At 38.8% G+C, this 27420-nt stretch overlaps 1 protein-coding gene across 11 annotated transcripts in view; it reads right to left on the bottom strand.

Moving 5' to 3' along the window:
• Window positions 1-27420, bottom strand: part of NIPBL (NIPBL cohesin loading factor) — a 299958-nt gene that overhangs the window by 118894 nt on the left and 153644 nt on the right. For 10 of the 11 annotated variants that reach the window (XR_010602148.1, XM_008168695.4, XM_008168692.4 and 7 more), the window contains exons 6-9: window positions 25930-26081; window positions 22380-22540; window positions 19174-19267; window positions 10503-11135 (exon numbers count right to left, since the gene is read on the bottom strand). Coding sequence is in view for 10 of the 11 variants with exons in the window: in XM_008168695.4 (XP_008166917.2) it covers window positions 10503-11135; window positions 19174-19267; window positions 22380-22540; window positions 25930-26081 (1040 nt within the window). In the remaining variant the exon portion in view is untranslated. The remainder of the gene's footprint in view (window positions 1-10502; window positions 11136-19173; window positions 19268-22379; window positions 22541-25929; window positions 26082-27420) is intronic. The other variant, XM_065598871.1, reaches the window with a different exon arrangement.

Here is a 27420-nt window from a genome sequence, read left to right as displayed (position 1 = left end):
CTAATAGAATGGGCATTCATCCTAGGTAGGGAGATGCACTCCAGACGCTTTGTAACATTCTAAAATGCATCCTGAAGCTCATTTCAATAATCTTTAGGTGGAAATCTGGCATCCCTTCATTCTCTCTGTGGTGCTGCGTAAAATCCAAAATATTGGGACATTCATGACCCTCAAACCAAAGGATAAAAATGGCTGCTTGGGAAAAGTCACCAACAGAAGTAACACAGATGACGGCCCCTTTTTGTGGAATCTGGAGCTCTTCCTATGTGGTTCCAACTGGTCTCTGGGGGGTTTGACACTTGACTGGGCAAGACCATTGGGCTGTCTCCAACTTGCTATATTTCTCTTCATTGTAGGGATGTAGATGCCAAGAGATTGCAGGGTCCCCCTAGAGTTCTTCAGTGAGTGAAGGAATTTGTCTGTTGTATCACTGAAGAGCTTGGGCTCTTTAAAAGGAAGATCCTCCACTGTATTTTGGACCTCTGTGAGGAGACCAGAGGATTGCAGAAACAGCTTGATGCATGACTACAGCAATTGCCAAGAACAGTTTGTGTCAAATGCATGGAGAGAAGCCTGTAGAGAAGCTTTGGCAATCATCTGGAGAGCCTGAAATGGTTTCTTCTGGTCTTGAGGCAAATAATCAATGTGAGTATTTGCTGTAATTGATAAAGTCATGCTTTTGCCATCAAAGCACGATAGATGACAACCCTGAATTGTGGACTGGCCAAAGAGCAACTCTTAAGGCCAAAAAAGTCCAAGCATTTAAGTTCTGTATCATAAGAGGTTGATCTGGATCAATGCTGGCCATTTCTCTTATTAACGGCATTGACTACCAAGACTACCTATGCTTTCTATAAGTGCATAGGAAAGATAAATACCAGGGAGGGAGAGGAGTTATTTAAGTTAAGGACTTAACAGTTGTTGCCACAAGAACAAATGGATATAAAGTGGCCAACAAGAAGTATAGGATTGAAATTAGATGAAGGTTTCTAACCATCAGAGGAGTGAAACTATGAAAGCTAGCTAGCACACGCTGTGACAACCCATCACTAGCCATAGATGGTTGAGAAGGAACTTGAGCAATGGTGGGTCTGCCCCTCCCTGACAAAAAAAATCTCTTATCCAAAGTGCACAGGTGTGTGCACACACCTGTAGTGGAGCACCCATAGGGACAATAAATCAAAGAAGATCATGCCTTCTTAAGTCACTACTCTGGAGATCCATGAAAACACAAAAAAATTTGAAGGAATTCAAAAACATCCTTCATCTTAGAAGACGCTGACTTTAGGCATCTTTTTTAACTTTGGTGTTCAAATTTCAGCCACTTAGATCCATAGATTTTTTTATTATTATTATTTTTGCTGTGATGGTAGTAGCATATCTGGTACTTAACTAGCATATCATAGAGACTAATATTTCCCTTTCCTAGATCCAAGTTCTAAGTTTGAGTGGTGGTTACAGATTCATTATAAATCAAATGAGAGCCAGGACCTGTGGAACCAATCAACTGCAGTCTCTGTGACCTGCTTCTTTGCGATTTTAACTGCCTTTGCAACCAGTGGAGTAGGTGGGAAGGCACAGAGGTGTCCTTTGGATATCTTAGAGGTATGACATCCAACTTTTCGACTTCCAGAATTTTTTTCTTTTCAGGCATTCCTCCATTTTTTGTACTGTTACTGTACAAACAAATCCAACAATGGCTCCATGAACTGGCTTATGACAGTCTGAAGAACAGCTTGATCCAGCTACATTCTCCTGGGCATGCATCTTTCCGGCTGAGCAAAGGAAGGATGTGATGTTCTCTTTCTATAAAGTGCCGTGAGGGAAAGGGAAAGTTTTGTTCTCAAGACATTATCAATGTCATTTCTAGCCTCTTGTGAAATTACATAGGCTATGGTTGTGGTATTTTCAGTGAGGATCAGCACATGATCAGGAGAGGATGTTGGAAATGAAGGAAGGCTAATCTGATGGCTCAGATTTCCAGTCAATTAAGGCTCCTTTCTAATCCTTGAACCAATACTGCTAGAGCCACTACAGAGTTCAGACGCACCCTTCATTCTTGGAAACTACTGTTTGTTCAATTTTTGAGGGTATGCCCACAAGCAAAGGGACATTATAACTGGAACCAGCATGTATATCTGCATCTATTTGTTTGCCAGGTTTGCAAGACAGCAGTGCCAGATGAACGGTGTCCACAAAGGAAACCAGCATAACAGGACCTGCGGTAAGTATGGCGGCTGGATGAGTGGTGACTGGGTCATTTAAACAATCTTCTCTAGTCTCTCCTTTAAAATGAACACTTTTTCCAGGGCAGTATCCAGAACTGTAGGTCATCAAGTCTCCAAGGTTATTGCAGCTGGCTCCTTACCGTATTTAAAAGGAAGCCATGTTCCTGCAGATATGATACAGTTGCCATGACTTCTTACATGACTTTAGGCAGAGAGGAATCAAATGGTTAGACATGTATGTTCTGTTCTCCAAGAATATCATGTTGACAAGGGTCTTTTGTAAATACCTGTGGAAAGGTAGAGACCAAAAAAGAGAAACTGGTATTGTTACTGCCCTTCATTTTAGCAGAATTGTGGGTACAATCAATGGTTCTGCTGTATTAATATGTTAAGATAGGCCTCTTTACGAATATCGTTAAGATGTCATGAAGTCACCTTAGTTACATCATCCTTTCATCTCCTTTCTCTATTTTGACTTTCTTGTGGATTTATTCAAAGACTTCAGGTCCATGATGTCTTGAGTGTCTCCATTCCTCTTCAGCATCTCAAAGGAGATTGATTCCATACCACTGATTCCTGGCTGGAAATGAGTTAAAGGCTGTAGAACAGAGCTAAACTTTTAAATATTTTAGAGTGTGAGTGAGTGTGTGTGTGTAAAATTAGTTTAGCATAGAACATCAAAAAGCCCTACGTTTCTAAAAGATTACTTGAATAAGCTTCCAAAGTCTCTGCAATAAGCAGATACCTAAGCTCTGCCATAAGTTCAAGTCTGAAAGCAGAGGACTTTAGAAACTTGTGTTGAGGGGTGACTGCTAATTCCCGGAGCCAAAAAACCCAATCTCCTTCTAGTCACACAGGGAAAAGGAACACCCCATAAAGAGGGATGTCAGGAGAAAACATTGAGTCTAAGTAGTTCCTCAGCTGATCTGCCTTAGCCTTCGGCTGAAGGAGGCTTAAGAGCAATTTTGCTGAATTCAGGAAGTTGAACAGCTTATTTTTGGAAGTGTGTTTGTAACAGGATGGTAATGTGGTTAGTGTAATTAGGAGCGGAAAGCTCACACAAGGCATTATAGTTTTTCTTCTCCTGATCCATGTAACTCTCTGCTCCTGTCAAGCTGACTAACGTGCCTCTGTATTGTTGGGGCAATTTACATTAGTACACTAGAAAATTGCATGACTAAAACAATGGAAGAATGGCAGCTAAGCTTCAACACCATTCAGACACTGTAGTTCCGTACTAAATCTTTCTCATTTTAACAGTTTAATGTGTAACCTACTTTAACCTCTCCCAAGAAATAGATTCTCATAATGAAAATGCTGAAAAATCTAACACACATACTTAGAATAGTAAGAAAATCTGGGGAAAAAATGAACACAGAAAAATGTAAAAAACTGGTAATATCCTTAGTGAAAAAAATAATGACCATTTATTCAAGTACTACTTTTGTGAGAGACTGATTTACAATTTGGTTTATATCCACCAGCTTATGTAAGTGGCAAACTCTTAAATGTTTATTGCCAAATTGTTTTATGCTCCCCAACATTCCTCTGATAGTTTACTGATTTTATTCTGACACCATCATACCTTGGATTCGAAATTACTTTAACTAATTGCAATGACATTTATGCAGCCTGATAATGAGCAAAGCCTATGTCATGTTATGTTAATTAATATCAAAGTAGATTCAACCACCAGTTACAAACTACAAAAGCAGTATGTTCATCTTAACTTGCAACAACTTTTTTTAGCTCCAACTCTGTATCTTCACTTTCTCTGTTACACAAGAACAAGGGACAAATTATTCGTTGGACAATTCCTTTTGTCATGAATCCTATTCTCCCATCCTTTCAATAGGTACAGTGGTAGTCCTATTATTAGGCCATAGTCTCAATAAAGCAATTTTATTTTATATCTTAAAATACTACTTTACTACTATCCTCAGAGACCAGATTCACACTTCAACAAACTTCTACTTGGAAGAGTCTAGCCTACACTGCCATTAGAGGTCTACACTTTTAAAAAAAAAAAAAACATTCAGAAGTGTTTTAACATGTTTTCTTTGCTTAGTCTGTTATTTCACTTTCTTTAAAATGAAAAATTCAAGCAATTTTTACAGATGGACTAACATCTAATTTCAGTGACGCTTCTGAAAGTGTCTACACATACTAAACTGAAATTCCTTTTTTCTTCATTATTACAATCACATCTATGTTAAACATCTCCCTATCGCCTATAAAAATAGGACACTAGGAGACTTTTTTCATTACCAATGCTACATAAGGACACTAGCTCCACCTAGTGTAGTGTACAGAGATACAAAATGCAGACTACATAAAGTTTACCTTTCACACATGCAAAATACATACAGCATCCTATTTTGTCTCATTTTCTTTTTTTGTAGGAACACTACATTTTTTCTATAGATCTCCAAGTTGTCCTCCTCCCACATTAAGTATTCACAAATGCCTCATTTCAACTTCTTCCTTGTATCTGTGACTCTATTTTTATACAAGATAAGTATACAAATGACAAAACAACTCATGTCTCTTTTTTTTAAGGAAAACCAAGAATGATCTTAAACTTCTATTGTTCATTTTGTACACCAGTAATACATTGCCTGTAGCTACACATTTTGTCATGAAATTTATAGGCAATATTAAATTACACACAATGCCTCAGGCAACATCAGTAATTAATTCTTATTGCTTTCTGTGTTGTTTTTTTTAAAACGTAAAAGTTACATTACAAAAAGATTACTTACCAATAACTGTAGTTTTGAGTGTATTGCTCCTGCATATCCACACTCTTGGGATGTATGTGTCTGCTGCTTTCAGCTTGGAACCATCTAGAAAAGAAGTGCCCACAAGGGACATGCAAGTGCCCCCTCACAGATCGAAACACGGGAAGCAAATTTATAAAAGGGTCCGAGTAGCCGTTTCTTCCATTAGTTTGAAGAATCCATACAAGGATACCAAGGAAGTGGGGAGAATGGATCTTCAGAGGCAATGTACTGGAAAAATGCAGTTACTGGTAGGTAATCTTTTTCTCCTTTAAGAATTGCCTCTGTAGATCCCTAGTTTTAGGGAATTAAGCGCAGTAGCCTCTCAGGAGAAGAGCTGAGACTTAAGTGACAGTTGCATGACTGCTCTAGATTCATCAATTTGGGAGAGAACAGTACTCTGTACAGCTACAACTGTAACTCCAGGTAATATTCTATGACAGACACATTACATAAAAATGATTTTGAACCTGCCTGGGATCCAAAAGAATGAGTGTTCAATCCTACAAATACAGAGCCTCTAACTAAAATTATAGCAAATCTGAATGCAAGACTAATGCATTTTGAAACTCTAAATAGAAATGGATTCCCCTTTTGGATTTTTCACTAAAAGCTATATATTAACTAGATGACTTCGAGATGGGTTTTCTTCCTTCCTCTTTCTAAACAGTAGCGTAAGGCCTATTAATATTATGAATATGTTATCTACTTCCCACAGTTACATATGTGGTCTAAGGAAAAACATTAACTAGTTGAGGTAAAAATAGGAGGTGATACGTTTAACCCCTGTAAGAAGGTCAGCCATTAAAACCTCCAGTTCATTCTCCTTGATGAGGTTATAGCATTCAGAAAGGCAGTTTTCAAGTTTAAAAGGTGCCTCTATTAATGTTGTAAGAATTAAGTTTAAATCTCAAGATATAATAATAGGCTCTTCAACTATTTGTTAGTATTTTAAAAAGTATAATATGATGCAAGATTAAAACTTTGAACAGTAGGATCATATGCAAAAATAATGTACATAAGCATCCTAACAGTGGTAAGAGACAAACCAGATTTTTTTCAAATGAGACAGTCAAAAGTCTAAGGAACTGGTGTTGATAAAGGTCCAAATTGTTATCTAACCCAAAGAAAATCTCTTCTGCTTCAAAAAACATTCCTTGTTGGAAGTTTTCTAAATTGTAACTTTCCTGCACTTTCTTCTGGATCTGCATCCTTCCCACACAGAGTCACATGTCACTTAGGGCACAAATGTGTTCACCATCCCTGTCTATCATGCTGTTTGCCAAAAATACTACCTTGATGTGTTTCTATAACTGAACTCTTTTACAAGGATAGATTGCTGTCCTATTGCTCAACCTCCATCCTGAAGGACTAATAGACTGCTTTTGAACTGCTGGTGCCCGCCCTTTGACCTGTCCGGCTTGGGTGGTGCTGTCAGGAGTTAAAACTCCTGCTGGCAGAGTGCTCAGGGACATTGGAGCATAAACTTTCCCTCCATCTCAAGGTGTAGTCCCCAGGGAAGGCTGGACTTCCTTAGAACACTCAATGTCAGAATTTTACAAAGTACACTGAACAGACTAAGATCAGAATGAAGAATGTGGCTGTGCTTCCAAGAGAAAATTCAAAAATAGTTAAGAAGAACAGAAGCATCAAGAAATACAGAAAGTCTGAAAACTTAAATTGATGAGCCCAAGTAGGAGCTATGAAAAATAGGTACATCCTTGTAATTTCTAATTTTCCTGACTATGATCAGAAGTAGAAACAATGAGTCTTGTCTACCATCCAAAATAAAGAGGCCTATTAGCATATACAGGTCTACCCGTGTACTTGACCTGGGTCGGGTCAGGTCACCTCATGATAATTCTGGTCTCAAAGAGATGCAAAGATTATCCCATTTCCTACAAAATCCTTTAGGAATCACTCATGTTGCCATTTATGTCTTCTACTGACACCTGAGACTTGATAAACAGAAGCTGGATTAATCTGATGAGCCACCATTGCCATCTTTTCAGAGAATATATGTCCTAAAACAGATGTTTGATGAAGATGTTGAGGCCACTGTGACATTTATCTGGAGAGGCTGTCTCACTCCATAACGTAGGCTCATACCATTTATCATAATCTTCACCAGTTTTTTTCTAATACAGGCAAGTTGTTCACAATACTGATCAATTTAGAGAATGATTCCCTAAGTGGAAGAGGAGGAGGAGATGATGACTTGTTATTCCCAAGAGCAGGCAAAGAAAAAATTACAGGTTTTCCCAAAATCCTCAGTACCTTTTGGTCATGATGGAAAAGGTCATGTAAATGAAGGTCCAAATGACCATAAAGACAAAATAATTAAATGGATCCCAGAAGAGCTTTTTGGTGTGAGGCAGTGTATCAGGCTGATGCTTCCGACTCACATCTGATGAAGCTAAGATCAACCATGTCAGTTCTTGGAGCAGCAACCTGTGACCTGATATCTCCCTTTTTCTTTATTCCAGAAAGATTTGGCACAGCCCAGAGAAAGAGGCATCTGCTTAGTACGCTGCTCGAGTACCATCATCAAAGTTGAGGTCTCCACTCAACTTGAAGCAGCTGAATACAGAGGTATTGGAATTGAGGCACTCAGTGAGGACGGCACCATAATCTCCAAAGTCTACATATCCCCATCCCTCATATGTACCAACCAATCTCAAGAATCATAGCATTTCTTTCTAAAGAGCATCATTCATGCCAGTTCTGAGAAGAATCCCCAGGAGAGTTCCTCCTCTTCTCCAGAAAGATTCAACACCCACGGAAAGAAAATGTTCACATGCACCAAAAGCCTTGAAGTTTAGACTATGGCTGTGAGAAGCCTCAAGTGTGCATCTCTGAGAAAGTACAGTGCTGTAGAGACATCATAACCCCAAAGGATCCCATAGCTGAGGAAGCCTTGGGAAAGACCACCAAGCTTTCAATGGTTCCTGAGGGTGATCATATAAAAGAAGCCTTTGATAGTTCTAGAACCAGCAGGCTGAGATCAGAAGGTACTCTTCAAGGACTAAGCACCAAATACACTTTTGCTCATGTTCCTTATCCTGAGACATAAGCCATAAAACTCAGAGCAGCCTCTGGGGAATGACCCACTCAAGAACAGGAAACACTGGATGTATCTGTCCGTAGTGAACATCTTGGCTTTGCAGTATGGGCACCAATTAAAGCCTGTGCACTTGTTCTTGTCAGCCATACAAAACCAGGAGGAGAGAACTAGAGCCAAGAACTAGCCAGAAAAACCTAGGACAACCAACTGCACTGACTGAAGTCAGGTCGCACCACCTTAGGGATGGAACACTCAAGTTTTTACACACAATGGCAGAAAAGTTACTAAAAAATTAAGTAAAGAACAAACCTACACTTTTCTTAAAAACTAAGTATACACAAAAAATTACAGTGCAGAGAGACAGGAGCACTAAGATGGTTCAGTATCCACAATGAGCCACAATGAAGTACTAACAGAGTGTTTTGGTCTATGAATCCCCTTTTACAATCTTGCTCTGAATATTTGAGTGCTGCAGAAGGGTGGTTATGCAACCCCAAAAGACACTGCTTTTCTAGATGGTTCTCAGTTAAAGGCCTTGGAGAACATCCCAAGAGCTGGGATCTACAGAGATAATTCTTGAAGAAACAAAGGGTTAGGAAATAAATTGAAAGCACTTAAATCAAGTTAAATTATTAGTAGAAGAAGTGTAGCAGCTTAGCTATTCAGAAAAGCATTTCCTTCAATCAAAATTAAAATCAGATTAAGAGGTGATACCTTTGAAGAGAGCACACATTTTTCTCCATATACTGATTATCTGCAATGATGCATAATGTAACGTGACAAGACTCAAATTTATCACCAAATATAAGATTTTTATTAATTCCAGTTATAAATATTAAATGGGTGGATCAGCCACAACATTTAGGTTAGAAACATGTTTTGACTTATTTAACAACATTTTTGGTCTAAATAAGGGAAAAACTTGTGCTCTCTCTGGATGGGTGATTAAGTCTGCATTTGTTAATACCCACATTTGGTGCCAACTAAAATAGAGCCCAGTCCAGATGTTGCTTCATACATGTCCAGTTGCAACTGCAGTATCAAGTCAGAAGTTGCCCTGTTTAACTTCAGCAAGGCTTTTCTCTGACATCTCTGCTAAATTAGCATCAGACTTAAAAAGATTTTCTCTCAGAAGTTAAACCACAGAGAGTATACAGGCTGCCTTTAAACAAAACTAAGGTTTACCCATTCGCATTTAACATGCCGTTTTCAGGACACGGACACACCTTGTTTTCAATTTCTAGAGGTGGGGTTTTATTCCACTGTTATAACTTTATAACAAATGACCTTCAAACTGGTTAACACGATCAGAAATGTAAAATAGCACCAAGAAAGGATCATCCTGAAAAGGCATCTATGAAGGGCAGGCTTTAGATATAGATATTTAAATAAAGAGGGAAAGGGAAAACTCCAAAGGTTAGTCTAGCCTCTATGGCGTAGAGCAGTGGTTCTCAGCCAGGGGTCTGGAGACCATGAGGGTCCGCGAAGCATGGCCAGGGTTAGACTCTCTGGGGCCCAGGGCAGAAAGCCAAAGCCCCTCTATATGGGGCTGAAGCTCAGGGCCCTGAGCCCCGTCACCCAGGGCTGAAGATTAAGCGTGAGCAATGTAGCTTCCCCAGGCAATGCTTGCTACCCCATAACACCGGCCCTAGCTTTTATATGCAGAAAACCAGTTGATGGGTGGGGGTGGGCCATGGAGTTTTTATAGTATGTGGGGGAGGGAAGGTCTCAGAAAGAAAAAGGTTGAGAACCTCTGGCATAGAGAACACAAGTCTGATAAGTAGGTACTGTATATAGTAGTTCACTGGAATATGTAATTTACAGATAAACAATGGTGTTCAGTTGATCAAAAACTAAGGCAACGTAGAAGTATATATTATCCAATCATACCATTCCCTTTAAAAAAAAGATGTACAATTATGAACCAATATATCTTTCATGTTAGATATGACTGGTGATAAAAATAGAAGTGGTGTAGGAATTCTATTGTAATTTTAAAAAAAGATGTTTTTACTGTATAGTCAGTAAACTTGTGCACAAGGGAAGTGTCTCTCATCAACTAATTGATCCGTTATTTAATATCTATTAGAAACTGTGATTCCATACAGCAATGTAATTGTATGGTATTGTCAGAATTCAAGTAACATCACAAGCAATGTCCTCTCTATCCTGATCTAATGTCATGGCTCAAAATTAGAGCAGTTTATGAATAATTTAACTTTTATTTCTTATAAACCCAAATTAAAAAACCTAACAACTTCACTCTCCAGATTTTAAGGAATGCAAGCAAAGTAATACCAGATATTACACACATGAAAGGTCACAGTTCATCTTGGACAACAAAGATGATGGCAGTATAAGAACCTATACAGAACAGAATAGAACTATGTGATGATGGGAAATAATAGGAGATATACACAATCCTTTTACCTTTATCTTGGACTTCTTTTGAAAATCGCTCCCTTTCAATAGCTGATTCACGTTCTATCCGCTCAATTTCAGCCAATGCATCCAACTCTACTTCATCATATGGCGTTATAGTTCCTTGTTGCGAAACCTGCTGCTGTGTCTGTACCACAGGAGTTTGAGGTTGTTTTGCAGCAACTGAAGTGTTCTGTTGTAAAACAGGCACTTGTTGTGCCTGAAGGAATGCTGTCTGTTCATGCTGAGGCAAACACTGAGCAGCATTTAGTGGGCGATTAACATCCTGTGGAGTAATGGGTGTTTTAGAAGTCTGTCCTGGGTACTGCACATTAAAAGGAATATCACCCTCTGACACATTACTGTTTTCCAAACCAGAAAGCATATCGTCCTGCTGGTCCATATCTGAAGATCTTACACGAGAGAGTCTTAACGTAAGTTTAGTGGAGTCCTTGGAAGGAGAACTAATGATATCATACATTGCAGCTTTTTCAGTCTGGTCTTTTTCATCCTTGCCTAACTTCATTTTCTTTTGTTTCTTTTGCTTTCTTTCTGGAGAATCTAACAATATGTCTGGGGGTACATCTCTAGGTGATGAATAAGGTGGAGGCTGAGATTGTACGATTAAAGGTGGTCTTGATCCTAGAATAATAATTCAGAAAAACTGAACAGTTATGGTGTTTCGCAGTTTATATAAAAACACACTAAATATACCCTAAATTATTTATTATGTGTATTTCTACAAATATTTGTGCTTACAAAGAGTAAGTGTATAAATAAGATGCATGATGAAGAACATCCTAAGGCCCGATGTAATACAGTTAGTTGCAGCAAAGGATGACCATATTTTCTAGCAACTTATTTTAGCAATCCACATCTAGTGAATAAAGCACCATTCTAGTGAAGATAGCCAGAACTTTTCCCACAGTGCTTATAAGTTCAGGCCAGGATATCAACTATTAAAGATTTAGGTTAATGAAAAGGTAACCTGGTCTATGGGAAAAGGAAGGGTTGAAGGCTCCATAGAGTCTCGTGGGGTCCTGTGATGAAAACTTAATGATGAGCTATAGACAGACAATAGTCACTATATTTATGCATTTCCAAATGCAATAAAATGAAATCTGAACACATCCATAGGTCACAGAAGACTCCCTACTTAAAAATGTTCTTGGAAAGATGAAGTCAGGAAGCATTTCAAAAGCAAAATAAAAATGGCCTTCCTTTACTCTTTATCCCTGAGTATGTCTATTTCTTTTGCAACTTTCCTACTTTAGGGGAGTTCTTAGTCAATTTACCTAGAGGCAATGCTTCTGTCCACAAGTGACTGAGGATATTGTTTCTGCCATTACCTCCAACTTATTTATTTTTCTTTCTAAAACGCATTCATCCCAAGTTTTGAGCAAATTTACATGTATTTTACAAACAGGAACTTTAAAAAAGTGGATAATGTTCACATACACACCTCCCGAATTCTTCACAAATTTAAAAAACCTCTTTTCATCTTCAAGCTCCCTTAATTCTCTGTTCCACAAAAAGCCTACGAGAATAGATAAACTTTGCAATGGTCAACAATTTGAGTTCTGTTGGTCCAGTGTGGGAGTGACGGTGTGGAGAAGTGAAGGGCACAACAGGTCCCTTGCTAAAAAATACCCTGCCATCAAGCTTCCTCCCGTTTAAACATGGGGGCTGTTAGCTTAAGCTTTTCTAATGATACCATGATAGCACTTGAGGAGAGGGGCAGTAGCTAAGGTAGTTACAATTCAAACCACTTAGACATTTATCCGTTAACACTTTGAACTGCATTCAAATGAATTGGAAGACAGACTGCAATTGTAATATGATCTATTCAAGAGACACCACTAAGTAAGCATGAAGCCTTATTCTGCAGATGAAGTTTCTGATTGATTTTTTCCAAGTAGCTCCAAGGACAGCACATTGCAATACATGGATCTAACAATGACAAAATTAGGTACAACTGTGGCATGGTCCACATTCAAATTAAAAGCTCTCTCCACAAATGTCCTCTTTTCCTTTGTCCAGGCTCTTGTGCCTTGCTTTTTCTCCAATTCATCCTGATAGGTGTTCTACAACCTCTTTGCACTAAACATGGCATAAATTGGATTTTTTACACCCGAATCCCTTTTTTCCGTTTCCTCATCGCGACTGTCAGTTACACTATCCTCCCTCCCACTAAAGCCTGCAACCATGAAATTATCTTTGATTCCCTTTCTCCTCACATCCAGACTCTCAAAATCTTGCAGCTATTCAATCCAGCATTTCTCAAATCAGCCCCCATCTTCATCCCCCAGGCCAAAATCCTGGCTTCTGCCAAGGCTGTCTCTCACTCTGCCTTCCATCACTGACTTCAATTCCTGTGATATATAACTTGAGATCCTTTTGACCTCAAGCATAAATATTCCAGAACCTACAAGATTAGTTTACTACAGCATATAGGAAAAAATCTATTACCTGATTATTTCCTTTCTGGTAATGACCCTCTCCCACCACAGGACATAATGACTGTATTTCTCTTTTGGCAAGTACCAGATGTTTCACAAAACTTGTCCAAGGAGCTTACATGCTTGCCTCCATTCCCCACATGCTTCTATTCTCGATCTATTCTCCTTCTGAAGCTGTACTGGAACACTCAATTCTTATTCTTAACAATTATACCTTATTCAATGACATTAAAAGCCTGATTCTCCATTGCCTTTCACCTTATGTAAAGTATTTATACTAGTGCAAAGTGAGTGTAAAACAGTACCATTCTGTGCTTACTTTGCTCTGGGGCATGACTTCTACATAAGGTATAGGGCAATAGAGAATCAGGCTTTTTCTATTTAAGAGTAGCCTGAAGAGGCCAAAGGATCTCAGATGAGGTGGACTGGGTTGTGAGATTATTCCAAGAAAAATAATCAGTTGATTTTTTTCCATTCTGGATTCTCACTTCACCACCACATTTGGGATCTAGCAAGCAGTAAGAAAAAATTAATAGACGGAGAAGAAAGAATAAACAAGAGTTTCCCCTTCCCTCCTGAACGGACCGATTCTACTAAGATACAATTTACCAGCTCTTCTCACAAGCAGCATATGCCATGCTCTTTTGCATGTTGAGGCGTCAAGCAAAATGATCTCCTGTTATGTTAGGAAGCATATATGTTTACCTTTGGAATAACTCTGAAGCATGATGAGCAACCTGGCCCTTAGGGAAAATATAATAAGGCTCATGCCATAAGAGCAAAGATTTCTGGAGACATTTCTTGATTGTGATGAGGAAGAATATTTTCATAGCAAGGAAATACAGGGAATTAGATATCATCTGCTTGAATGGATAGGTGAAGATTCCAAGTAGGGAGGATAGGTTTGGTTTACATAAGAGTGCTGCAATAATAAACTTTGATACTATGGGGTGATCTACTAGAGATTTGGATGAGCCTGATTTTATAACAGTCTTTAGTGCTGAGACACAAGAAGCAATGGTGGTGGTGGTCTTTTGGTCCAAATGCAGGCCATTCTATAAGACATTCAGCAAATGGGAAAACCTGACTTCCTCCAGTTGATCTTTCTTAGTACCAATAGGATAATTTTGTCCAAACTCTCGAGTAGGCTGAGAGGGTGCAAGGCTTATGTGAGGCTAAGAAACCCTCCATTACTTTGGAAGGGGTATCCAACCTTATTTAGGACTTGCTGCTCAATAAACAAACAATCAGACTCGAGTAATCTGGGATGGGATGCAGAAGCAGGTCCTAAAATAGGACATCCTGCCTGTTGTGGAGAATAAAAGGAAGCCTGTGCAATATCTCCAAAACATTTGAGTCGCACACCCTTCTTGGCCAGTCAGGGGTAAGGATGACAGCTATAGCATCCTTCCTATACCTTCTTAATCATTCTTCCTAATAGCAAAAAAAAAAAAAAAAAAAAAAAAAAAGGAAGAGGGTGAGAAGAGTTTTAGACGCTAATTTGGCAATCTGTGAGCCAGACCATCTTTTCCCAGTGATCTTCACTCTACTTTCCTTGCCTTGTCTCTTGCATTACAACTGAATATGAACATATCCCATTAAGGTGTGTCTCAGTTAAGGCTCAGGTCGAACTGAGCTAAGCCCCTCTAAATACCAGCTTGAATACATGCAGGTTCAGGAACCATTATTAGCTGTCTCTCTCTGATGGCTTAGCCAGGCAGGTTTTGTGTTCAGCAACCCTTTTGGGTCAATGACCCTAGCAGAGGTTAGATGAGCTTATGCTCAGGAGACAATCTACTTCATTTTGGCATTTCAATTAAATTTCTTGTTCCTACCACTTGATGATATATTTGTACCATGGTTGTCACATTTTCTAACTGTACCACAGTGTATTCCTTTCTCAGATTATCCTGGAAGAGCCACCCTGATCATGCTCATCTCTAAGCAGCGGATGCTCTGGAGTCTGACCTTTCATCATATTCTCTTTGTTATGATGCCCTGGGTCTGATCCCACACCCTGAAAGGCATCACCGATTTAGGATTCAGATTGCAGAGGGGGGAATCCTACCATCAGTCAGCTTCCTTTTTCAGAGGAAACAGAGGAAATGGATCACTCTGGATGGTACCTTCACCTTCCACTGCATCTCCTACTAGGAACAGTTTCTAGCCCTCAAGTAGAAACCTTTAAGCACTCACACATGCCATTTGGCCAATAGCGTAATCCCTATGCATGGAGCCCATCAGACCTACGACCTACAGGTAAAGATGGACACACTGTGGCACACTGGACATCAGTACCAGAAAGCTGATAAAACTTTGCTGCATTGGAAGGACTCTCATTCTGTGTGTCTATCTTAACTCATGGTGAGGTGATCGACAACGGTTCAGGGATTCTCTTCTTTAAGTATATCAGCCTAGAGTCTGGACAGGGTACTCTGAGTTGCTTACTGAGGGTATGTCTGCACAAGGGGTAAAAACCCCATCTAGTCCAGGTCAGCTGACTCAGGCTCATAAGGCTCAGGTTCTGGGCCCAAAAAACTGCTGTGTAGACATTCTGTGAGGGTGGAGGGTTCCAGAGCTGGGCTCCAGCCTGAGACCAAACGTCTACATAACAATTTTTAGCCCCACAGCCCAAGCCCTAAGAGCCAGAGTCAGCTGACCTGGGCCAGCTGCATCTGTGCCATATAGCTATCCTTACGAATCACAGAATCATAGAAAAGTAGTGCTAAATGGACCCCTGAGAGGTCACCTAGTCCATCCCCTCATGTTGAAACAGGATCAGGTATACCTAGACCATCCCTGACAGGTGTTTATCTAATCTGCTCTTAAAAATCTCCAGTGATAGGGATTCCACAACTTCCTTTGGTAAGCTGCCCCAGTACTTAACTAACCTTATAGTTCGGAACTTTTTCCTAATATCTAACCTAAATCTGCTGCTTCTTGTCATACATTCAGAGGATATGGACAACTGATCACTGTCCTCTTTATTACAGCCCTTAACATATTTAAAGAGTTATCAGGTCCTCCGCTCAGTCTTTGCTCAACACTAAACATGCTCAACTTTTTTAACCTTTGCTCATAGGTCTGATTTTCTAAAATTTCCAGCATTTTTGAGGCTCTCCTCTGGACTCTCTCCAATTCGTCCACATCTTTCCTAAAGTGTGACACCCAGAATTGGACAAAGGACTCCAGCTGAGGCCTTACTAGTGCCAAGTAGAGTGGAACAATCACCTCCCATGCTTTACTCAGGATATTCCTGTTAATACAGAATGATATTAGCCTTTTCTGCAGAGGTGGCTACCACTATTCTTTTCTTCTCTGATATTCTTTTTTTGGATCACAGTCCATGGAGATGTGTCATGAGCTCTGGTATTATTTATCATCCAATATATAACTGGAGAGGAAGTGTAGGGAAACAATCCTGAAGCAGTCTCAGATCTTCCTGAGGGAAGATCAGAAAAGATGCCAGATCAGTTGGCAAATAACCCAAATACCCACTCCTTGGCAAAACACAGAGAATTTATGAATAAAAAGACTATATAAAGATCTAGCTATCACCATTATTGTTACTGTTTATGAAGAACCTGGTTTGGTACTCTTTAGAGAAGGATTTACAGAAGTTTGGGGGAGAATTTTCAATGTAACCCTGCAACATTATTGACTGATAAGCACAGTCTTGTTTACCAAGTTTTGTTGCTTAAGAGAACCCTTGCAAAAGATGTCTCCATCTGTTTCTTGGCTGGCCTGGGTGGAATATGTAGAGGCCCAAACAAATCATCCAGACTCTGACCCCCTTCTTTCAGCACAGTGAGGACCTCTAGACTGGGAACAATTGTGGCAGGGCTCCCCATTTGTAGCTCCAGAAAATATCTCTTAGCAGATGGAGCACCTTTTGTTTGACTCTGCCATGATGGAGAAGAGTAGAATAATGAAGGGATGGAGCTGGATGAGTAGTCCTACTTGGGGAATGATCCACTACACACTTCTCACGATTGTCCCAAAATCTGGCTTTAAAAGAAGATGTGGTAACAGGAACCATAGGAATACTAAGCCATTGTTCTGTTTGCATGATTGTAGACACAGAACCTAAATTGAAGGCAGAAGAAGCATGCCCGAGCCTTGGAACCTTATGGACAAATCAGAGCTGTCTTTGGTATTTGTAAGAAGAGAGGTGCAGCCAAACATCCCAGAGTAAGGGTATTTTTTAATCTATTAAAAAAGGCAAGCAAACTCAATCAAGACAGCAGATATAACTTGCGTCATTTCTTGCCAGAGTTTTCCCCAATTTAAAGCATTACCTTTTCCCTATTCAAATTCTGTGTCAGCCAGAGAGCGCCTATAATAATTAAACACTGAGGGATAACACTCTTCAACTCTAATTAAATACACAAAGTCTCAGGGTTATCTACATTTTCAAATCATAGAAGCTCAATATCTATAATATCTTCCCTAACAGCCTCACATGTTGAACCAGAGGATTGAGAACCTGGAAACCCTATGGTACCTTGCATGTGATCTCTCTGATAAGCAAAAGTCTAATGCAACCCTTTAGTCCTCCATGGAGGAAACCATTTTCTTTCAATACCAACAACTTCTCTCTCTTCTGTTATTTGCAGGCTTGTCAACAATATTTTCATGGGTAAACATCAAAGACAGCTAAGAGATCTAAAGTAATCGGCATGGACACTAGATGTTCCTTCATCACCAAGAGGAAACTGGTCAATGTAACTACGCTGTCTCCCTACCACACCCAGGCCTAAAAATAGACGGTCAAGCATTAAATGGTCTGAGGACTCAAGTATTATTAGAACTATTTCAGTAAGATTAAGTACTGAGTAAACCATCTCAGTAAGAGATGCTGGCATTTTGGCCTACATCAATAACTCAATACCTCCCTTCTGGACTGAGCAAACAAGAGGTGGGTAGATCCAATATAAAGATTATAGCCCCAAATGCCTCCAATATTTCCAGAACCGTAGTAATTCACACCAACTGGTCCACCACTTCTATGCTTCTGCCACAACCAGTCCAAGTCCAAGCAATCTTACAAGTTGGCTGAAAAATTTTCAAGGTGGGTGACAACTGTGTTTGAGGTGAGGTAGTCTCGATCCACCAAAATGTTTATTAACTGAAACACCTATACTGATCAAGGCTTTGTGGAGGCTATAATAGCAGCAACTAAACTATTATTTTGCCACCTACACAATAAATTCTTTACTCCAACCTGCCAGACTTCAATCACAACTTTTCCCACCAGGTGTTGCACCCATCTTCCTTCCAGCTACATCTGTCATAGGATATCTATATAACACAATGAACTGTGAAAATCATTTTAGCAATCCTCTGCCTCCCTTCTCTACCCCTATCCTTTGGTTCTCTTACCAATCTCAGTTCTCTCTTGCTCTCTCACTGAGCCATATAGCAAAAATTTTATTTTATTATCTTCCAGTGGAATGGCAGAAAAAAGTATTTTTGCCCCTTTTTATTATTGTGGTATTGAGTTATTATGTATATGCATAGCTTTGGATCCTCTGCCATACACCAGAACTGTGTACTCCATTCACCGAGTCACAGTCAATTACTGTTATAAAATGGTAAGGAGGCACTCAGGGGAAACACACACACACACACACACACACTCTAGAGCTTGGTATAAAGAACTACTTTTAGGTTTTTTTTAAATTATCTTACTAAACTGCCCTCCTACTTTTCCTATCTAGGTAATATATTTAGGCCACATCCACAGTAGATATTAAATGGTGTTAACTGACCTGTTTTTAAATTTCTTACATTACCACAATGTCTTTCATCGCAATTAATGCAATAACTGTTTTATGTTATGATACTTTCATAAATATAAAGAAATTAATAACTCAGAGATGTGTTTGAACCATGTTAGCATAGAACAATGGAAATTGTTCTTCTAATACAGTTTATTCCTCAACATGTACAGGGTTTACGATCTTGCTATCCTCCACAGTAGTCTGTTTTAAAATATAGTGAGTCAAATTTTGGTCCTTCTCAGGCTTCCAGTTAACAGGGGACCAAAATAAAATTGTAATTAAAAATATCATTATGTGTATGTAACTTCTGCAGTTTTACCTGAACATAAAATGCTAGTTAGATCAAACTATGTAGCTTATAAATTCACTTGTCTTTTATCATTGGGAAACAAACTCATACATATATATACATATAACCTGTTTTAGTTACAAGAGTACCTTTAGGTGTTCCATCGCTTCCAGCTGGCGAGCACACTGACTGTGGTGACCGCAAAGAAAACGATGCAGCATTCCTTATTGAAGACTCACCATCCTAAAAACAGCGATAATGTGTATTATAAATTTATTTTCTAAAAAAAAGTCTAATCAGGATAAATACTGGGAATGAGGTCACAAGACAACTACTAGCACATTTAAGACTCTTTGAAATTTAGACCCTTTTCATCATATTTTACGTATATTTTAGAATGAAATCAGAGTCCAAGTGAGAACTTGCAAACAGCACATGCAGAAAATAAATATGAATTAGTGAAAATATGTTTTAGCTAAAAGCACCACTTTATTTAGTTTGTCATGAAGAATTATACATATTTAGAAGATCTCTGATATTAGCACTCATGCCAATGAGCTAATAAATACCAGCCTGAACTCCCTTTGCTACCAACTGAAAAAAAAAAAAAAAAAAGAGAACTCTCCATAAGGAGAAGTTTCAATTTAAGATCATAATCCTTTTGGGCCCGAGCAGTCAAGTTGATTCAGTGGGAGCACTTTTGTGGGTCGTGACCTTCACTGAGGCAGCAGATGCACCTCAAGTGGCCATCGCTCATTGGAAAGGCTTCCTGACAAGAGACACACCTCTTGAATCCTGGAGATCCCGGCATACTTCCAAGAGGGAGAGGTCCCAGTTAAGAAGGATGGGAAAATGGGAAGTGTCACATAACGGGGAGGGAAGAGAACAAAAAGTTTGGGTTTTTTTAAGGGAGAAAAACAAATGGAAACAGCTATATACTAAGGCAAACTAGGGAGAGTGTGACTAAAGACTAAGGTCTGGTCCACACTAACCCCCCAGTTCAAACTAAGATACGCAACTTCAGCTACGTGAATAACGTAGCTGAAGTCGAAGTACCTTAGTTCGAAATACAAGGTACTTACCGCGGGTCCACACGCGGCAGGCAGGCTCCCCCGTCGACTGCGCGTACTCCTCTCGCAGAGCAGGAGTACCGGCGTCGACAGCAAGCACTTCCGGGATCGATTTATCGCGTCTAGACAAGACGCGATAAATCGATCCCAGAAGATCGATTGCTTACCGCCGAACCCAGAGGTAAGTATAGACGTACCCTAAGGAAGGGGACTCTGCTAGCAGATTCAATGCCAAACCAAAAGCAGTTGAGAAGGAACTGAGGATCCGTGGACCACACAGCACTATATATAGAGGCCCCTCACAGCGCAAGATGGGGAGGAGTGAATGTGCAGCCCAATGGGCAACTGCTACCAAAGATCTCCCATCCCAGGCGCAGGAGGAGGACCTGCCACACCTACAGTGGCGCACCCATAGGGACACTATTGGAAGAAGTAGTATTTATTTGCATTCTAAAACTCAAAAACAGTTGAATTTTGCTCAAATTAAAAAAAAAACACACATTCAGAGAGACGTTTTAGTATAGAAAATTTCAGCTCTAAAGCAGAATGTTTCAGAAACTTGTACGTGTGTGAAAGCAGGAAATTACAATAAAAACTTTTCTGCAATACTCACTATACTGGATGCAATTAGGTGTCTGCTTTAATTGAAGTGATGCTGTCAAGTTGTTGTTGTTTTTTAATTCCTTAACTCTTATCTTAAAATATTAAAATGTAAAAAGGATTTTAAAAACTGAATGTACTTTACTTTTTGTTTACCTTCTGCAGTCAAATTGAACAATGACACTAGACCAGTTATGTTTAATTTGTTCCAGATTCTCATGTATTAGGATATCACTTCAATCTTTGTGCTGCATATACTGTGTGGCAACTTTTTTTAAAAGGGGGGGGGGGGAACCCTCTCTTGGAATAATTATTTTTAAATGTCATTGAAAGATTTCTACCAGTTCTTAAGTTTTGCAAAAAAAGCTTCTTTTAACAAATGGATGATTGCTTTGACAGTGTACCTTTAAAATAAGAATTAACTGTGGGAAACATGTATATTTGATGCCAGAAGAAGCTTCCCACTTTAGTGAAGTTGTATCACTGAAGCAGAGACTACCTGGATTTTCAGGATGCTGCTTTTATATTACAAAGTTAATACTACTGAATTCACACTGTAGTTATGGATTTTCCATTAACTGTTCATTGCTTGTTAGGTGAGCACACAATCATCTGGAAATGGCTAAATGATTGTGTGCTTGATTTTAATACACAAAAATGATGCAGTTGATTCACTCTTGGTTTTGCTGAGTTAACTGTGCTCAGGGTTTTAAGGACCCAGGTGTTATCACACTAGATATAGTCTTCTGTGAGAAAGTGTAACACGCTTGTATAGTGTGTGTTATGTTTCCCTCCCACTCTACTGGCTAGTTCATATAGATAACTGTCTACTACTGCTGCAAGCTAATGTAGTGACTACTTTGGTAGAGGCTTGACTTGATGCTGAATATCCCAAGTTCAAGACCCTCTCACAACCTGTAGTGGGCATTATTACAACAGCATTGCTCAAAGAATTCTTAGTGGTTCTTCTATATCATGCCTGTAAAGAATTACCTCAACAAGATGCATACACAGGCTGAGAAGATGTTGGCAGGATGAGGAGCTCATTAAGTGGAATATTCATCACCAATTTAGTAAAGAATCTGGGGTGAGTTCACAGCACCACTATCTTTTTTAAAGTCTATTAAACTGTGTATCAGTTATTAGAGCATGAATTTCACCTCCCTTTATATGAACTGAAGTCACAGATGCATGGAAATTTATTTTTCTGGCAAGACATTTGAGCTCACAGGTATTGAGTAAAAATAAAAAGTCAAAAGAAACTTTCATCAGGTTTGATAGAATCATATCACTAACAACAGACACTTTTAAAATAGGATGTTTCAAATCTGTCATGAAACCAACATAGGCTGTTATCCTGTCCACATCAATACAGTATCTGAGCAACTAAAACAAGGCAAAATTGCCTCTTAAAATAAGCTAATATGTAGAGACAATTTTCCCTTTTCTTCAATGCAAAATAAATGTTGCAAAAGTGGTTTCAAGCAAAACAGTGGTCATTTAAAATAAATTTGAAAACTAAGACCTACACAAACAGAAATTGAAAAATTAATGAAATAGATTACTCCTTTTCAAATGTCAACAACAACCCAGCAAAATATTTGGTTTTTAGACCAGTCACACAATTCAAATATTTGTCAAACATTTCCTTTCATATAGAAAATTTGTTGGGGTGTGTAACATACATCACTACTTAGTCTGTGCACCATCTGTAGGTAGTCTTCATTTGAGCCATGTCTAGAATTATCAGCATGGTGATTAGCTGAATTGCCAGACAACTGACTTGAAACTTTATTTTCATGTATGTTCCTCATCCCACCTGAGACAATGGGACTGGATACTGAAGCTGAAATAAGGGGGAAAAAAACAATTATAAACATATTTAATATTAAAATGTTTTTTTAAGTCCAGTTATTGATAATACACATAAGCGATAGAACAACAACAGGTTTGGCAATCAATTGAATTTACCAGCACTGCTTCAGCAACAAGTAGTTACAAGAATTATGAACTAATATTTACCAGGGATTTATAATATTGTACCAGTCTGACCAATTCTATTTACTCAGTGAAATATACTTGTATAATATACAAGATTCTTTAATAAGTTAGACTTGCATTTAGTTACAGTGGAGAAGTTAGAGGCGTGAATAAAGGGTGAACACGTGGATCAAGCCAGGAAACACTGCAAATAGCTGTAGACACATTTGTTAATGACAAATGTTCCACTGGAAAGGAAAAAGGAAAGTTTAGAAAAATTCCTTGACTGAGGGTCAAAGATTCTATCGTCACAAGATCAGACAAAAAAGCTCAAGCTATGTCTCAAAAGAAAATGTGAAGAACCACAACAACAGGCAGGGAAAACAGTAGGCCTATATTAACAGATATGTACCAAATGCAGACTTCTTCATCAAGTCAATGTAACTCATGGCAAATTTTGGCTGTAGCATCAAATGCATGGAAAAACAGTAATAAAAATTAAAATGGAGAAAGATCAAGAGCATTTTAAAATTTAGACTGCAAATTCTAAATTATTCTAGGGAAATTTATATTTTTGGCCAGTTTTTTGGGTGTTTTGGCATAGAATTTGTTCTTGGTCATGTTTGTTTACAAGCTTATATCTTTTTAGTTACCACAATTATGAAAATAATATATTACCACAAAGATTAGAAATACTGAACACACATTAAAAGTTCCTTCTCCAATTACCTCACTATAAGATGGGCATATGTAGGGAATACATTTCTGCTTTCCCCACAAATTCCTTGCAAAGCATTTTTCCACAGGGGTTGCGACAAAGTCTTCATTCTTCTCTTTTGTAGGTAGCAGAGTAATATTCTATTCTCCATACCAAGGATGGAACAGAAGCTAATGTTTGGTTTAAGTTTTATATACCTTAGGACCAGTGCTTAATTTGTTATGAAAGAATGCTGGGGCTCAAGCAATTTTTTTACATTCATAACTGATGCAGCAAGCCCAGAGATGCTGGGGCTATGAACTGCTAAGCCTAGAGGTGCCGGGGCTGGGCCTGACACAAATTAAGCACTACTTAGGACTTCCCCTTTCATGATACCATAGGGGTACACAGTATCTCCTGAGACCATAGGGTACACAGTATCTCCTGAGACACTATTTACTCTAGAACCTTACTAAACATGAAGCTCCAGAGTGTACAAACTGAAAACACCTGCAGGTTACTTTTATTGCTTGCTGCGGTTGCGAGGATGGTTGCGAGGATGGCTCCTCAGAAAATTTATGTTAGCCAGGTGTAAGGTTTTGGAACACACTATTAAATATTTTTTGTTGCAGGGATGGCAAGTCATTTCTATACGCAATGGATTTGGCAGCCACTTTTGCCACAGTAAAATCATGGAGAATACTGTGACCCTAAGTGTAAGTAGAGATAGGCTTGAATCAAACTAGTAGTGTTCCCCAAGGGTCAGTCCTAGGACCAATCCTATTCAACTTATTCATAAATGATCTGGAGAAACGGGTAAAAAGTGAAGTGGCAAAGTTTGCAGATGATACTAAACTGCTCAAGATAGTTAAGACCAAAGCAGACTGTGAAGAACTTCAAAAAAGATCTCACAAAACTAAGTGACTGGGCAACAAAATGGCAAATGAAATTTAATGTGGATAAATGTAAAGTAATGCACATTGGAAAAAATAACCCCAACTATACATACAATATGATGGGGGCTAATTTAGCTACACCTAATCAGGAAAGAGATCTTGGAGTCATCCTGGATAGTTCTCTGAAGACGTGCTCGCAGTGTGCAGCGGCAGTCAAAAAAGCAAACAGGATGTTAGGAATCATTCAAAAAGGGATAGAGAATAAGACAGAGAATATCATATTGCCCTTATATAAATCCATGGTATGTCCACATCTTGAATACTGCATACAGATGTGGTCTCCTCATCACAAAAAAGATATACTGGCATTGGAAAAGGTTCAGAGAAAGGCAACTAAAATGATTATGGGTTTGGAATGGGTCCCATATGAGAAGAGATTAAAGAGGCTAGGACTTTTCAGCTTGGAAAAGAGGAAACTAAGGGGGGATATGATAGAGATATAAAATCATGAGTGGGGTGGAGAAAGCGAATAAGGAAAAGTTATTTACTTGTTCCCATAATATAAGAACTAGGGGCCACCAAATGAAATTGATGGGCAGCACGTTTAAAACAAATAAAAGGAAGTTGTTCTTCACACAGTCAACCTGTGGAACTCCTTGCCTGAGGAGGTTGTGTAGACTAGGACTATAACAGGGTTTAAAAGAGAACTAGATAAATTCATGGAGGCTAAGACCATTAATGGCTATTAGCCAGGATGGGTAAGGAATGGTGTCCCTAGCCTCTGTTTGTCAGAGGGTGAAATGGCAGGAGAGAGATCACTTGATCATTACCAGTTAGGTTCACTCCCTCTGGGACACCTGGCATTGGTCACTGTCAGTAGACAGGATACTGGGCTGGATGGACCTTTGGTCTGACCCAGTATGGCCGTTCTTATGTAAACCCATCCCAAATGTTAATGGTCAGAGGGAAGCAAGGAGTTTGGAATCCAGATCAAGATCCAGATTTTGTGCTGGCCCCTGTTACTACCAACACCCTAAAGAAAAGGCAAAATATAACATCTTTGAACTTTGAGAGGGTTCAAACTCTGTTCTGTGGCTTGGCCTGGACCAAACTCAAATCTTCTAAGTTACTGTTACAGCCTAACAACTGTTCATTCCCTGAAGTTATACAGGGGAAAAAAATCTTCACATTAAGTTTTCATCACTACCCTTAGTACATGAAATAGCGATAGATGATATACATAATATGAAATACAGAACTATCCTACATTTTCACGAAGTAACTAAGCCTTAAGAACAGTTTGTTTAGAGAAAATGCAAGGTATGCTGATAAAAAGGGCTTAAAATGTTTGAAAACTATTTAACAACAATAATTTCAGTTCTGCAAGGTTTTTTGGTATTGCTGTATTCTATTTTTCTCCCAAACTGGGATAAAATGCCAGCTGATTTTTTTTAAAGGCAGTTAGCAAATTTTGCAGCCTATTGCACACTTTAGACAAATTCCTGCCTAACTTATTCACGCACAGATCCTGCTAGCCTAATGTAATTTTGCACCTGAACAGTGAGCAGGGTCTGGCCCTTTGAAAGGAATTACAAACTGTGAAATATCCATGCAAAGTTAAAGTTATCTTGAGTTCTGAGAATAGAATGATGATCTAATTACCTTGTTGCATCTGAGGGTGTGGTGTATAACTTGGAGGATGTGAATATGGCATGTATCCTGCAGGGCTTTGAGGAGCATATGGACTAGGCACTGGGCTGTTCTGTTGTGCCATAAATCTGTTACCAGAGCTTGTCTGTGGTGGCACAAACCGGCTAAAAACAAAACCCAAGTACAAGTTAGGAAATCCAGTGTAGGCATCGTATTTCTTACACTTATTTTACAAAATTTTATAAGGCCTGCCATGTAATCCAGTGGAATCAAGAAACATCTATTAAGAGTAACATTTCTCACAAAAGTGTTTGCACCTTCTCTGATTCAATTATTTCTTAAGAGCTACATTTGCATTAAGCAAAACTAACGGGAGAAAAAAAATCCATTCATAAGAACTATACCTAGAAAAAGTAAATAGCTGTTTAACGTTCTTACCAGGTATTACAGAAAAATAAAATTTACAGTTTCCAAGCTTACTCATAGCTTACTAAAAACCGGAATGAAAATCAAAACCAAATAATTTTTCACGTGATGACTAGCTTGATTAACATTATCAATTAATCCATATATTCCTAGATCTCATGGCATCTGGAGCATTGCTTTGGCAATTCATTTTCAAACAGTTCAGTTTTCTAAAATATATTGGAGTCTGTTATATAGTTTGTGAAGACTTGTTTGATTTCTATAGTTCTGCTACAAAATGCGTTATAGAGCCCAAGGAGCAAATTCCAGCACTTTGCACAAATTTGTGACAAAGTTCAGCAAACTAAACTGAAAATTATTTTTTTTTTAATTAAAAGTAACATGACATAGTGCTTATGCTTGACAATCCACTAGAAATTATCCTTTGAACATTCCCTGACTTAACATTTTAGCCTCAAACGAAAGAAAACAGTAGACAAAATATGGGGCTTTATCTGCTTGAGAAAACAAACAGGAATTCTTCTTCTGGATACAGTTTTAAAGAAATGACAGTACAGCATGCCTTCTAATGGAATATCAAGCAGAAGTATTAATGAAAATGAGCTAAGATATATGTCCCCCTCTTCCTCTCCTTTTCCTATCTACAGGCAGACTACAATGAACGGACTTGTCGACCAGGCATTCTGGTCAAAAACCGGACGCTTGGCAACCATATTTGAGCCTCTAGAAACCAAAGACCTTGCTTTATTCTAAAAGATCACACTCTTGTTCCATGCGTCTCTAGGGGACTTAAATAACATGATTTGAGTGTTCTATACATACCACTGAAAACTACACGAGGCTGGGCAGAAGTCACTATCTTCTGTGTAGTCAAAGGAAACCAAAATAGCAGCCAAGTGGACTTTGGGATGGGGAAGGAGGAGGCTATTCTCATTATGAGCACATACAACTCCCATTAAAATTAACAGGAGTTCAGTGTGGGCATTGAAAGGTAAAACGATCATTGAGAGGGCATTCTGATTTGTAATAGTTTAATTTAGCAGGTCGCCGATAAATATATAATACTGTCAATTAATA

Source organism: Chrysemys picta, chromosome 6 (assembly GCF_011386835.1).
Source record: "Chrysemys picta bellii isolate R12L10 chromosome 6, ASM1138683v2, whole genome shotgun sequence".
In the NCBI taxonomy this organism is placed as follows: domain Eukaryota; kingdom Metazoa; phylum Chordata; order Testudines; family Emydidae; genus Chrysemys; species Chrysemys picta.
This window is presented reverse-complemented; position numbering and strand designations above follow the sequence as displayed.